At 55.2% G+C, this 13062-nt stretch overlaps 4 protein-coding genes across 4 annotated transcripts; all 4 read left to right on the top strand.

The window, feature by feature from the left end:
* Nucleotides 1-1257: 1257 nt before the first annotated feature.
* On the top strand, nucleotides 1258-2375 carry KRP23_5257 (uncharacterized protein; the record flags this gene model as incomplete). Its single annotated transcript, XM_067890302.1, has 2 exons — nucleotides 1258-1716; nucleotides 1791-2375. The coding sequence occupies 2 exons, from the start codon at nucleotides 1258-1260 to the stop codon at nucleotides 2373-2375; spliced, it is 1044 nt and encodes a 347-aa protein (XP_067746862.1).
* A 291-nt stretch (nucleotides 2376-2666) lies between these two features.
* Nucleotides 2667-6170, top strand: KRP23_5256 (DNA-directed RNA polymerase III subunit RPC2; the record flags this gene model as incomplete). The annotated part of the gene is made up of 1 exon (XM_067890301.1): nucleotides 2667-6170. The coding sequence occupies one exon, from the start codon at nucleotides 2667-2669 to the stop codon at nucleotides 6168-6170; it is 3504 nt and encodes a 1167-aa protein (XP_067746861.1).
* Nucleotides 6171-8058: 1888 nt separating this feature from the next.
* Nucleotides 8059-9828, top strand: KRP23_5255 (Tyrosinase; the record flags this gene model as incomplete). The annotated part of the gene is made up of 2 exons (XM_067890299.1): nucleotides 8059-8843; nucleotides 8925-9828. The coding sequence occupies 2 exons, from the start codon at nucleotides 8059-8061 to the stop codon at nucleotides 9826-9828; spliced, it is 1689 nt and encodes a 562-aa protein (XP_067746860.1).
* Nucleotides 9829-11636: 1808 nt separating this feature from the next.
* KRP23_5254 (5-methylthioadenosine/S-adenosylhomocysteine deaminase) lies at nucleotides 11637-13061 on the top strand (the record flags this gene model as incomplete). Its single annotated transcript, XM_067890298.1, has 1 exon — nucleotides 11637-13061. One exon carries the CDS (start codon nucleotides 11637-11639, stop codon nucleotides 13059-13061), a length of 1425 nt encoding a protein of 474 aa, XP_067746859.1.
* Between the last annotated feature and the right edge of the window lies 1 nt (nucleotide 13062).

The raw sequence follows: 13062 nt of genomic DNA, 5'->3' as shown, positions 1-13062 counted from the left end.
AAGTTTGGTAGCAGGTGGAAGAGAGACTGAAAATTGTGCTTGGGGCTGGCAGGGAGAACGAACAAGTGGTGATCTCTCCCTGACCAAAGATCCTCCAGCCGAATACGTGGTTGGAGCGCCTCGTATTCAATACCCTACTAAACAGGAATGTATCCATACTGACTATGCTCAAATACCTGATACGCCAAATGGCACTGCATGCCGCGTACTGCAGACGTACATGAAAAGTGAACGTCCTGTCGATCTGCAGCCCCGACTCGTACTTGCTTGTATTAGAGCAAATACAGTGATTTTGGCCGGGGGAGCTCGGAACAACTCGTAGGTACTGCCATCTTCGTGGGACAAAGTGTGCGTGTACAACGAGAGTAGCGGCAGCGGGTCTTGTGTGTCGCTTTCCATATCATCAAACAGCACAACCCACTCGAAAGCTCAGTTGGCATTCAGTGCATTCCGAAACATTTGTACCTTAGTGATCTGCTCCAGCGATCCGATCGCAGCCTTGGCAGTGCTCGCACTCTTACAAAATCGATCGGAGTCACAGCCCCAGCGGTGGATCGTCCGCCCATAACGCTCGGAACGAAGCTTTCATACGTCAGAGTTAGTCTGAAGTATCCGTCGTTGATAGTGCCTCCGTCATCCGCTCGTGTAAAAATGCTCTGCTTAGGCACAGGGCCAGAGCTCGGATCAATTTGAAGACCAGTGAGCGAATCACCCAACGATTTCCAGTCGTCTGAACCAATACCTGCGTATTGCACCTCGTACGCTTCAACACTAGCAGTGCCACTTATACCTTCGAGCGAGTTATCGAACGCCGACCAAGTGACTAACGCAGAGGCTGATCCAGGATCCACACGCAGCAATTGAGCTGAAACTTGACAATCCACAAGAACCAGCGCATCGGCAGAAATCGCGAAAAGTATCAACCCGAAGCATACTTGTAACCTCGTGTACATCGTTGTTAATCGTGCGATTCCTCCGAAAGATTGGCATCCAAATTGGGGGTCAACTTGCCCTGTTTTTATAGATATAACGATAAGAAGGTAAGAGGTTCATTTACCTTTAATATATGATTAAATCCCTTCATAAATGATCAAATGAGGCCAAAACTTTTCGAAAAAATTTGCGCGCTCCAGATGTACTTGAATGATATCACCACCAACCAAAACAAAACCACATCACATCGGTGCAATCATTTGAAGTGGGTTGCCCGAGTAGCCCTTTGTGTGCGGTCATATAAGCTACGGTACCTCCACCCGCATGGCAGTTCGTACACAGCGCCAGTCGCTGGAGACAGACGCCGCTATGATGCAGAGTCAGGAGGAGCAGCAGCAGGAGGACACCAAGCAGCATCTGGAAGCGATGGAGGAGCTGCACGCCGAGGACGACGACGGTGGCAAACGGCGGCTCTTCCGCTTCAAGCCAGCCTTCGACGTGGTGCTGGTGCGCGAGGTCATCCGCTGCTTCCCGTGGGCCGCGGGCTACGGCCGCACGCGCTCAGCGTGGATGTCCGTGGCCTCGCGCGTGCAGACAGCGCTCGAGAGCTTGAAGGGCGTGGCCTTCACGCGGGGCAGCGCGCTGGACCACGCCATCGTCAAGCGGCGCGTCGACATGCTGCTGGACGCGTTCCGAAAGAGCGAGATGTCGGGTTTACGCGGCTCCGGCTCGCCTGAGGAGTTCGACCTACGCAACAAGCTGCTGGCTATTCTGGCGAGAGTGGTAGGACGCGGCTGCTGGACAAGTTTGGCGGACTTTGCACCAGGATTGACCCACTTGTGACTGCTTTTGTGCAGGTGGACGAGCACACGCTCAACAAGGGAGCCATGCGCGAGAAGCGCGTGCAGTCGGCGCTGCAGGTTGCGCTGCAGAGTCTGGCAGAGCTCGAGGGATCGGCTGGCATGGTGATGCCGTCGACCGCGGGACTCACGCCGCCTCCTGTCGCCGCAGTTGCGACGCCACCACCAGGTACATCTTTGATGCCCATCGCGCCTGCACCGACTCAGACGGCGCCGCCAGTCCAGTCCCGCGCGAGTCCCAGTCCAAGTCCGGTGCAACAGAACGGCAGCAACAAGCGTCCGCTACGAGTGCCGGCCGCGCCCGTTGCGGTTCCCATGCAGGAGGCGAAGCGACCACGCGTAGACAAAACCGTGGTCGCCGAGGACTCGACCCTAACGTTGGAAGAGCGGAAGTTGTGTCTCGAGGAGCGTCGTGTGGCGCTGGAGGAGGAACGACTTGCCTGGGAGAAGCACAAGAGCGAGCAAGACGCCAAGGAGCGCCAGACGTTGCTGGACGTGCTGCGCACACAGGGCGTCCTCGTCACAGAGTTGCTCGCGCACCTGCGGAGCAGTAAGACGTTGATGAACCCGCACGACCTGTAACGGCGCCTATAACGGAGAGTATGGATGGAGTCCCAATCGCGCAGCAGAAGTTACGCAGACTAAGTGTGTCCCCAAGTCAATCGCACTGGGCCATCGATCGAGTACAAGTGCATGTAGCCAAGCAGACCACAGCTTAGATGGGTTCATAATTCTCACCTTCTAATTTGAGTCGTTCTAATTCACTACCAGATGAACAGAAACGTGACATCCCCGTGAAAGATGATCCTCGTCCGCGCACCAGTAATTCCTCAAACGCCATCACTCTTGATTCCGCATTCTACAGAGCACACCATGGCGCCGTCGGCCGGGCCCCGCAGCATGGGCGCGCCGCCGTCCGCTGCGTCCCTGGAGGAGCTGGAGAAGCCCGTAGGCAGCGTGCAGGACAAGTGGAAGCTGCTGCCGTACTTCCTGCAGCTGCGCGGCCTCGTGAAGCAGCACATCGACTCGTTCGACTACTTCACGTCCGTCGACATGCGCAACATCGTCCGCGCCCAGGCCAACAACGTAGTTCGCAGCGACGCCGACCCCAAGTTCTTCCTGCAGTACACGGACATCCAGCTGGGCGCGCCCTCCATCGACGAGGAGGCCTTCGTGAGCGCCAGCGTCACGCCGCACCAGTGTCGCCTGCGCGACCGCACGTACGCTGCGCCCGTCTACGTGAGCGTGCGCTACCGCCGCGGCAACAAGATCGTGACTAATAACAAGGTGCTCATCGGCCGCATCCCCATCATGCTGCGCAGCTCGCGCTGCGTGCTTGCGGGCAAGGGCGAGGCCGCGCTGGCCAAGCTCAAGGAGTGTCCGTACGACCCGGGCGGCTACTTTATCGTGCGTGGCGTGGAGAAGGTGGTGCTCATCCATGAACAATTGTCCAAGAACCGAGTCATTATCGAGGAGGACGCCAAGAAGAACGTGTGCGCCAGCATCACCAGTTCTACCCACGAACGCAAGTCCAGGACCAATATCTTCCTGAACAAGGGGCGCGTGTACTTGAAGTCTAACTCGTTTGGTAGCGACATCCCCATTGTCATTGTGCTACGAGGCATGGGCGTCGAGAGCGACCAGGAGATAATGAGTCTCGTGGGAAGCGAGTCCGACATCTGCGACGCTTTGTCCGCGTCGTTTGAAGAAGCCTCGGACCTCAAGGTCTTCACACAGCAGCAGGCTCTAGAGTACATCGGATCCAAGATGAACGCACTGACCAAGATTGGAGCGACTGGAGGTCGCCATCGTGGTGCCGCTGGCCGACCGCAGCAGGACCGCAACTTGGTAGACGCTGCGCGCTCGGCGTTGGCGAACTTGGTGCTTAACCACGTGCCGTGCGAGAACTTCAACTTCCGCCTTAAGAGTATTTACGTGGCGCATATTGTGCGTCGTATCCTCTTCACAGACAAGGACCGCACGCGGTTGGATGACAAGGACTACTACGGCAACAAGCGTCTGGAACTGGCAGGTCAGCTGCTGTCGCTGCTTTTCGAGGACCTGTTCAAACGCTTTAACAGCGACCTGAAACGTCAGGCCGACATGGTACTGAGTAAGCCGAACCGCGCGTCGGTGTTCGACATCCTCAAGTGCGTTCGCACAGACACAATCACACAAGGTTTCTACCACGCCTTGTCTACAGGCAACTGGACGCTCAAGCGTTTCCGTATGGACCGTGCCGGTGTCACGCACGTGCTCTCACGCCTCTCGTACATGTCGGCGCTGGGTATGATGACACGTATTTCGTCTCAGTTCGAGAAGACGCGTAAGGTTTCCGGCCCTCGTTCGTTGCAGCCATCGCAGTGGGGTATGTTGTGTCCGGCTGATACTCCCGAAGGTGAAGCTTGTGGTCTTGTTAAAAACTTGGCTTTGCTTTGCCACGTAACTTCAGACGAGGAGCCTGCTCCGATCAAGCGGCTGTGTTTCGACCTGGGGGTGACGGACGTGTCTCTGAGCTCTGGTGAAGAAATTAACCACGCGTCCAACTACCTAGTTATGCTCAACGGTGTGATTATCGGTACGCACGTCAACCCGCGTGCATTTGTGACCCGTCTTCGTCGTATTCGACGTGCTGGTCTTATCGGAGAATTCGTTTCCGTCATGATTCATGACGTACAGCGCGTTGTGTACATCGCTTCCGATGGTGGTCGTGTGTGTCGTCCGCTGCTGCTTATTGACCCTGTGACCCACCGAACTCGGCTAACCCAGCGTCACCTCGACGAGCTGCGTGCTGGAGTGCGCAATCTCAGTAGTCTCATTGTGGAGGGTTGCGTGGAGTACGTGGATGTGAACGAGGAGAACAACTGTCTCGTGGCTTTGCACGAGAGCGAGATTGGACCTCGCACAACTCACCTGGAAATTGATCCAGTAACGATCTTGGGTGTTGTCTCGGGCCTTATCCCGTACCCTCATCACAACCAGTCTCCGCGTAATACGTACCAGTGCGCTATGGGTAAGCAAGCTATTGGTACGATCGCTATGAACCAGTTCGAGCGCATCGACACACTGCTTTACACGATGGTATACCCCCAGATGCCTATGGTGAAGACGCGTGTTCTCGACCTCGTAAACTTTGACCGTGTGCCGGCAGGACAGAACGCTATTGTGGCAGTTATGAGTTACTCCGGTTACGATATTGAAGATGCTATCGTTCTCAATAAGGCATCGCTGGATCGTGGCTTTGGACGTTGCATGGTTTTCAAGAAGTACCAGACTATGATCAAGAAGTACGCAAATGGTTCTTATGACCGCATCGTGGGCCCACCGGACTTCGATAGCCTCGCCACCTCAGGTGGTGCTGGCATGGGTTTCCGAAATGCCAAGTACTCGTCACTGGACGCGGACGGTATTAGCCGCGTTGGTGGTATTGTTCAGAACGGCGCGATTATGATTAACAAGGAGCAGCCCACGCAGTTCAACGATTCGGTGGATGGACGTGATCCTCTCGACGTGACGTACTCACCTTCGCCGACTACATACAAGGGACCCATTCCGGCCTATGTCGACAAGGTGCTGCTCACCTCATCGGAAGCAAACCATTTCTTGGTGAAGGTGTTGATCCGTCAGACGCGTCGTCCTGAAATTGGTGACAAATTTAGTAGTCGTCACGGTCAGAAGGGCGTGTGCGGTACGATTCGCAACCAGGAAGACATGCCGTTCAATGACCAAGGTATCTGCCCTGATCTGATCATGAACCCTCACGGTTTCCCTAGTCGTATGACTGTCGGAAAGATGATCGAGTTGATCGCTGGTAAGGCTGGTGTCCTCACAGGCCGTCGGGCCTACGGTACGGCCTTCGGTGAAAAGTACGGCTCGGCTGATCATGTGCTGGATTGTTCGCGCGAACTGGTGAAGAACGGTTTTAACTACGCTGGCAAGGACTACCTCACGTCTGGTATTACGGGCGAGCCAATCGAGTGTTACATCTTCATGGGACCGATCTACTACCAAAAACTTAAGCACATGGTTATGGACAAGATGCACGCACGTGCGCGTGGTCCTCGTGCCGTTCTCACTCGCCAGCCTACTGAAGGTCGTTCGCGCGACGGTGGTCTGCGTCTGGGAGAAATGGAGCGCGATTGTCTCATCGGTTATGGTGCCAGTATGCTGCTTATGGAGCGTCTCATGCTGTCCAGTGATGCCTTCAGCGCGGACGTCTGCCAGGGCTGCCGCATGCTTGGTTACGAAGGCTGGTGCCAGCACTGCAAGTCCGAAGAGAAGGTGGTGAGCATCCGTATCCCGTACGCCTGCAAGCTGCTGTTCCAGGAGTTGCAGGCCATGAACATCGTGCCGAGACTGACGCTGAAGGAGTATTAAGCTTTCGACTATCGCAAGTAAGTGACCGCTCCGCTGTGCGTTTGGCGCCTGGATTTGTACTACTACCCGGTGCTGTGATAGCCTACCTACCGTGTTTGCTTTTAGACGACAAGTTCGGTGAACAATCAGATCAATAGCACGGTTCTGCAGCCTGTACACGCCTCTCTTTACTTCTTGCTTGTGGTTGCTGAAATGGAGTTCGGTTTTTCTGTAGAACTCGCGGACAATGCCTCGCTACTTTTGGACGCGGATGACATTTTCCTAGCACACATTTGGGAAACGAGCTCCCAGCAACAAGGATGGTCTCCAGACTTGATGCCGAAGTGACAACGAAAGTCAAGCGAATAGTGCTCGATGCCGCCCGTGGTCACGAAGTGGTATTCACGCTCGATGAGCTCGGCCTGCTTGAACGCCGTCCTCATAGTTCCGTCAACCTCCAGTGCACCAACCCGTGCTGCTGCTCTTTCTTGAAGGCGGCGGTCTCAGTGTCGCTAACGGCCTCCTGTCCACCCCATCTGGTGTCACGTCTTCCTCCAAGTCAGGTTGGTGATTTCAGCCGGCAAACTAATTGGAGTCGACGATCGTGCGGTCACCAGTCGTCGGTGCCTGAATTTTACGCCGACATACTTTGCAACTGCTTGGACATGGTTGATGCGGAATATTGAAAAGAAGCGCGAAACCAGCTACGGAGAGCATGCAACCATCGAAGTAGACGAGCAGTGTCTTGGAATATAGGCAAGTCCCTCGCTTTGAGTGCAAAGGTCACGGTGAAGCGCGAGTCATTGCCGCGTGAAGCAAGCCAAGACATTGCCAATTGAAAACCGTCACCACAACTGAACCTCGGACAGGCGAAAATCGTACTCCGACGGTGACACAACGAACCCACAAGGCCAGAAGAGTCGCGGCTAGTGAAACATGTGACCGGACAGCATGATCAATGGCAAGACAAGTCAAGTCTCGAGTAGTGAGCAACGGCTTGTTGTGCGTCGTGATGAGGATTATCTACGGTACCAGCAACCATGTTTGTGAGTCACGTTATTCTTTACTGGTCTTTCCCGTGGGCTTTTCGGGAGGTAGAAGAAAACTCAGCACACGCCACTTCTTGCTTCGCTCCGTCCAGGGGCTCCGTGATCTCCTGATTGAAAAGCGGCGAGTTGTTTGGTACGGTATCAACTTGAATCGCACGCGTGGCGCGTCTGATCTCAACTTCGGACGGAAAAGTGGCAATTCTCGTCTCGTTTGACTTCGATCATTTATCTGCTGAACTAATCTTGTCGAAATGAACAGGCTGAGCAGCCTGGGTACCATCATTGGCCAATGCCATTGATAGCCCAAGACGTCCGAGATGTCGGCCAGTCGTGGTAGCAAGGAAGCGGGATAAGCTCAATTTGTCCGGTTGGTTTCGCCTACGGACACAAGGTGGCAAGCACCCTTAGTCGAAGCAGGGTGGAGGTGACTATTTCTTGGCTGGAGTTTGGACGGCATTCTCGGGGAGCCACACACTGGACGTGAAACTTCCCCAAAAGCGTTGCTGACCATTTCACGCATCTGAACTATTTCGCTGTATCGACTTGCTCTCTGGTACCAATGACTGCTCTCCATCCGAAACGGTTTTGCCTTTCCGCTCCGGGCTGGTATGGGGAACGGAGTGTTCAGGGTCCATGTTATGTGACTACATTTTTGTGGAAACCTACAAGGCGCTTTCTACCCAAGCTCCATGCGGTCTTCTTCCTTTTTCGGTCTTCGTTTCCTTCTTCTACGGTTTGGCGTCGTGCGTGTGACTGCGTGTTGAGCTGCTAAACCGACTAGTAGCTCTTCGGCACCACCACCCGGCTCGATGACCCGTAGAAGAACTGTCCGGCCAAGAGTTGCTTCATTTCCAAACATTATGGCTCCTCGCCACCCAAAGTTTCAGCTCCTCACACTCCTCGTCTCCATTTCACTGGTGGTGAGCACCTGCGCGAATGTTTGGCCGACTAATGGAGTCTGCGTCTCCCGTGTTCGCTACTCCTGGGACGCTCTCTCTGTGGACGACAAAAAGCTGTATCGAGATGCTATCTCCACGGCAATGAGCACCGGATACCATGCGCTTTTCGTGGAAGTGCACTCGGACCGTGCTTCCTTCAAGGAGGCCCACAACACGTGCGGCATGATCTACTGGCACCGCCGCTACCTGCTCGCGTACGAAGAAATGCTGCGCAGCCTCGGCACGAGATATGCGTGCATCACGATTCCGTACTGGGACTACTTTGCCGACTACGCCAAATTCCTGACCAATTCGTGCACCTCGTTTGAGGACTGCTCGACGTTCTTGAAGGATATGGGCGGTAGCACGGGCCCCCCTACGTCACTCACGGTGAACGGATACACCGTCAACGGCAACTGCGTCAACGGATTGGCATCACAATACGCCGACTTCACTAATTTCTGTGAAAAATCAACGATGAGCGGATCATCCTGCGCTGGTTGCATCCCCCGAGGCTTGTGGACAACAGTGCCCCCTCCTTCCGGCATTTGCTACGCCTCTCTCGCGAAATACCTCAGCCTCCAGTACGGCTACTCCTGGTTCTCCCAGAACATCCACTACGGGTTGCATCAATCCATCCATAACACAGCCATGGGCGCAATGGCTTCCTTCCCGACATCCGCCGACCCCGTGTTTTACAGTCACCAGTACGTCGCTCACCCCAGACGTTGTTAAACTCTCTACTCCTCGTGCTAACTTTCTCCTTGAACCATGTTTCGTACGAACAGCGCTACTGTTGATTTGATCCAGCAGCTCTACTTCAACTGCCAAATCGGACGAGGATTGACAGACAACGAGAAAAAGACCGGTGACTACTCGTTTCAGAGCTGTGCCCAGGCTGACTATCCCTATGTCTCGCCAACGTCGTTGTCGACAATGACAATGTACTGGAACGCAGTCGGTCAGACGAGAATTCCCGTGGAAAACCACCCTCGACTCGGGAAGTTCTTCGCGTATCAGCCGAAAGAGTACTGGCGCTACGTCGACGCTACCGATATGGGCAACATTTCTTACTCGTACGCGTCAGACGACATGTTCGCATTGTTGCAGAGTGAAGGCCTTTCTTGTCCGCAGAGCCACACGAGAAAGCTCTTTGATTCTAACTACGTGGACGTCCCGGTCACAGCTGACAGAAAGAAGAAGGCGATTGGTCGAAGTTTCAACCTCTTCCAGGACATCTACGACGCCGCTCTCTCCAACACCAGCACTAACACGGAAGCACTGGAGCAGGGCGAAACCTTGGATTGTCTCTGGTTCAACGACAACTTTGGTGTGGAGGATTTCAATCCCGAGTTCCGAAAAAACTTCAATATCCCGAGCTCCGCGCACACTATGTGCTACAACCGTGTCGAAGATATCAAGGATGGTCGGAGGCAGGTCAAGGTGGCCAACTGGAAAAACAAATTCGCGTTCCATTACCTTGAGATGACGGATGATCAATTGGCTAGTGCATCAGACATCACATCAACGGACGAGGCCACGATGATCAGCAGCTCCAGCACCGACGCATCGACGACAACCCCACAGACACCAACACCTACTCAAAACTCGGCTACCTTCACCGCGGCAACATCGACGCCAGTTGCCGCAACCAACACTTTCACTGCGACAAACGCCCCAAGTGCTCGCTAGTCGACAATGTAGCACTTAGCCGAAGTTCTTCATGTTTTGTTTTTTTACTTTTTGGACCAAAGTTTGGCAAATTGAGCCGTAATTACGCATATTTTACTGAAGCACTTCTGTTGATCTTATTGGTACTTGGCGACTAAACAGCAATCAGGCTGTTGTTTGCTGATTACGCAAAATCGATTCTCCGCGCAGTCTTGACGTGCAAAAGTGTATATGTAGCGAATTCTTGCTCTGAATCGGCATGATCAAACGATCGACATAAAGTGGTGGTTAAGTGGCCTTCTATTTGATGTTTATGTGTTTTCTATAGAAGCCTTTTGATAATATAAAAGACGCGACTTGATGTCGTGCCTCTGTCTGGGTGGCGTTGCTTCTGGTTGATCTCGTGGTTTGAAGTCGGATAGGTAGCTATGCATCGGGTCTGTTGTTGTGCTTGGTTGTTGTAGGTTAAATTGTCGAGTCTTGTGGGTTTGTGTCAGTGTCCGCACTGCTTCCAGGTCGGCTTTTGCTGGTGTGCTCCATTGCACTACGAAGAAGCGCTGTAGTTCTTGATCCAGTTTTTGGATGTGGCTGTCGCGCTGTGTTGTCGCTGGTTTTGCATTGAGGTGCTTTTGGATTGTTTTATCCACACTGTCGATTCGGAGGTACGTCTCCGAGCTTCTTTAGTTTTTGGAGCCCATTATCCAGTATTTTCACCGCGTTGGCTTGTCGAGTTCCTTGGGTCGGGAACCTGATGCTTGATGCTGCCACTCCATGCCATGTCGTATCGGCTTCCTCTCTGAGTATAATCCATCCTCCGTTCACTTGCTCCTCTGGGTTTGTACTGATGTGGTATTGTAGTTTCCATTTCACTAGAGCTGGCGCTGGGTTTGTCGGTTCGATGGTCATCATAATGCTGTGGCAAATGCCAAGGCAATCAAACGATCGACATAAAGCCACGAGAAGGTCGTTGCTTTGGGTTTCTGAAAATACTTCCTAATCTAGCGTGACCAAAACAACAACAACAAACAATCCATACCGTTGACGATTTCGCTGGACACAGCAAATGTCAGCCTCTTTCATCAATAGTAACTGATCATTCTAAGGCACCCCCATCTTTCACTTTCATCACTAACGCTTAGCTCAATTCAATGCCCTCATTCTTAAAAACTCACCAAACTCCCACCATGCTGTTCTTCCCAGCCCTCCGTGCTTTTGTTCTGCTCTCAACCTTCCACTTGTACTACACTGTCGACGCCGGCAACTGTACTATTCAATTGATCAACGATACGTTGCAATCACTTGAACCGACCCCCGACTTCTCCGTCTGCCAGACCGACAGCAACTACACTATGCTGTCATTCGTGGCGCCTTCACTCGTCCAGACCAGAAGTTTCTGTGCCAGTTCTGCGTGCCAGGCTCTGCTGCGGGCCACTTTATCGTCCAGCGCATTACCTGATTGTCAAGTCGTCGCCGGCGGCCACGCTCTCAAACTCTCCGACGCGGTGGCCGTCGTCGCTTCCAAGTGTGCGCCAGCTACAGAAGTGCTGAAACTGGAAGAGCGCGCCGTCGACAAAGCCGAAATCCGCAGCAAGGCGCAACGCACTTCGGGCCACGTCGCGACTGTTTTGGGCCATTCTGCTCCAATGGACGAGGTAGGCGAAGTCACCGGAGCGCTGCTCACTCTACTGCGTGAATAGTAAATAGTAGCCCAGGTTGAAGTTGTCGTGAGTGTCCTCCATCGTCCTCCAGTGTCCTCAACCCATTTTCAGCCAATCGTCTGCCCCCGTTTTCAGCCAATCCTCCATTTACCGACTTGATCACCAATACTCATGCCTCCCCACCAATCCCCCACGGACGTCGAGGCCTCGGCCGACCAGCAGTCGGTGGATCTCATCATCTTCGCGGCCTTCATCGTACCCGTCGTGCCCAGCAACGAGGTGCTGTCTGACCATGCCATCGTCATTGACAACGCGCGCATCGTGGCGCTGCTGCCCCGCGACGAGGCCCAGCGCCAGTTCGTGGGCACGGAGGAGCGCCACCTGCCCGCGCACATCGTGACGCCCGGCCTCGTGAACCTGCACACGCACTCGGCCATGACGCTGCTGCGCGGCCTGGCGGACGACAAGCCGCTGTGCGACTGGCTGGCGCAGGACATTTGGCCCACCGAGGGCGCGTTCGTCGGCCCCGAGTTCATTCGCGAAGGCATGACGCACGCCGTGGCCGAGATGCTCCGCTGCGGCACTACGTGCTGCAACGACATGTACTTCTTCCCGGACGCCGTGTGCCGCGTGCTAGAGGAGACGGGCTTCCGCGGCGCCGTGGGCCAGATCGTCATGGAGTTCCCGGGCCCGTACGGCTCGGGCCCCGACGAGTACCTGGCCAAGGCGCAGCCGAACCTCGAGAAGTACGCGCCTGGTCGCCACGACCTGATCACGGCCACCATGGCCCCGCACGCGCCGTACACGGTCTCGGACAAGAGTCTGCAGCGTGCGGACGCGCTCGCCAGGGAGCACAAGGCGCGCATGCACATGCACCTGCACGAGACCGCGGGCGAGTGCCACGACAGCGAGACGCTGAACCGCCAGTCCATGAGCTGCCACCAGAGCGACCACAAGCTGCGGCCGCTGGCCAACCTCAAGCGCATGGGGCTGCTCTCGGACCACTTCATCTGCGCGCACATGACGCAGCTCACGCCGGACGAGATGGACGACGTGGCGGCGGCCGGCGCGCACGTGGCGCACTGCCCGTCGTCCAACCTCAAGCTGGCGTCGGGCATCGCCCCCGTCGCAGAGATGCTCAAGCGCGGCGTCAACGTGGGCCTCGGCACGGACGGCGCGGCGAGCAACAACTCGCTCGACATGCTGGGCGAGATGAAGCTGGCCGCGATCCTGGCCAAGGCGCAGACGCTCGAGAGCTCCAGTGTGCCCGCAGTGACCGCGCTGCAGATGGCCACACTCAACGGCGCGCGTGCCCTTGGTCTCGAGAAGGACATCGGGTCCATCGAGGTGGGCAAGCGCGCCGACGTGATGGCCGTCGAGTGCGACAGCATCGAGATGCTCCCCATGTACAGCGCCATCAGCCACGTCGTGTACGTCGCGGGCCGCGAGCACGTGTCGGACGTCTGGGTCAACGGCAAGCACCTGCTGGACAACCACAAGCTCACGACCATCGACGAAGCTCACGTCAAGGAGACTGCGCGCAAGTGGGCCACGCGCATCTGCGCCCACCGCGAGCAGCAGAAGAGCGACGAGTAAA

The sequence above is a fragment of the Phytophthora ramorum genome (assembly GCF_020800215.1).
Source record: "Phytophthora ramorum isolate Pr-102 chromosome Unknown Phyram_PR-102_s0004, whole genome shotgun sequence".
Lineage (NCBI taxonomy): Eukaryota > Oomycota > Peronosporomycetes > Peronosporales > Peronosporaceae > Phytophthora > Phytophthora ramorum.
Note: the sequence above shows the minus strand (reverse complement) of the source record. Positions and strands in the feature narration are given on the sequence as shown.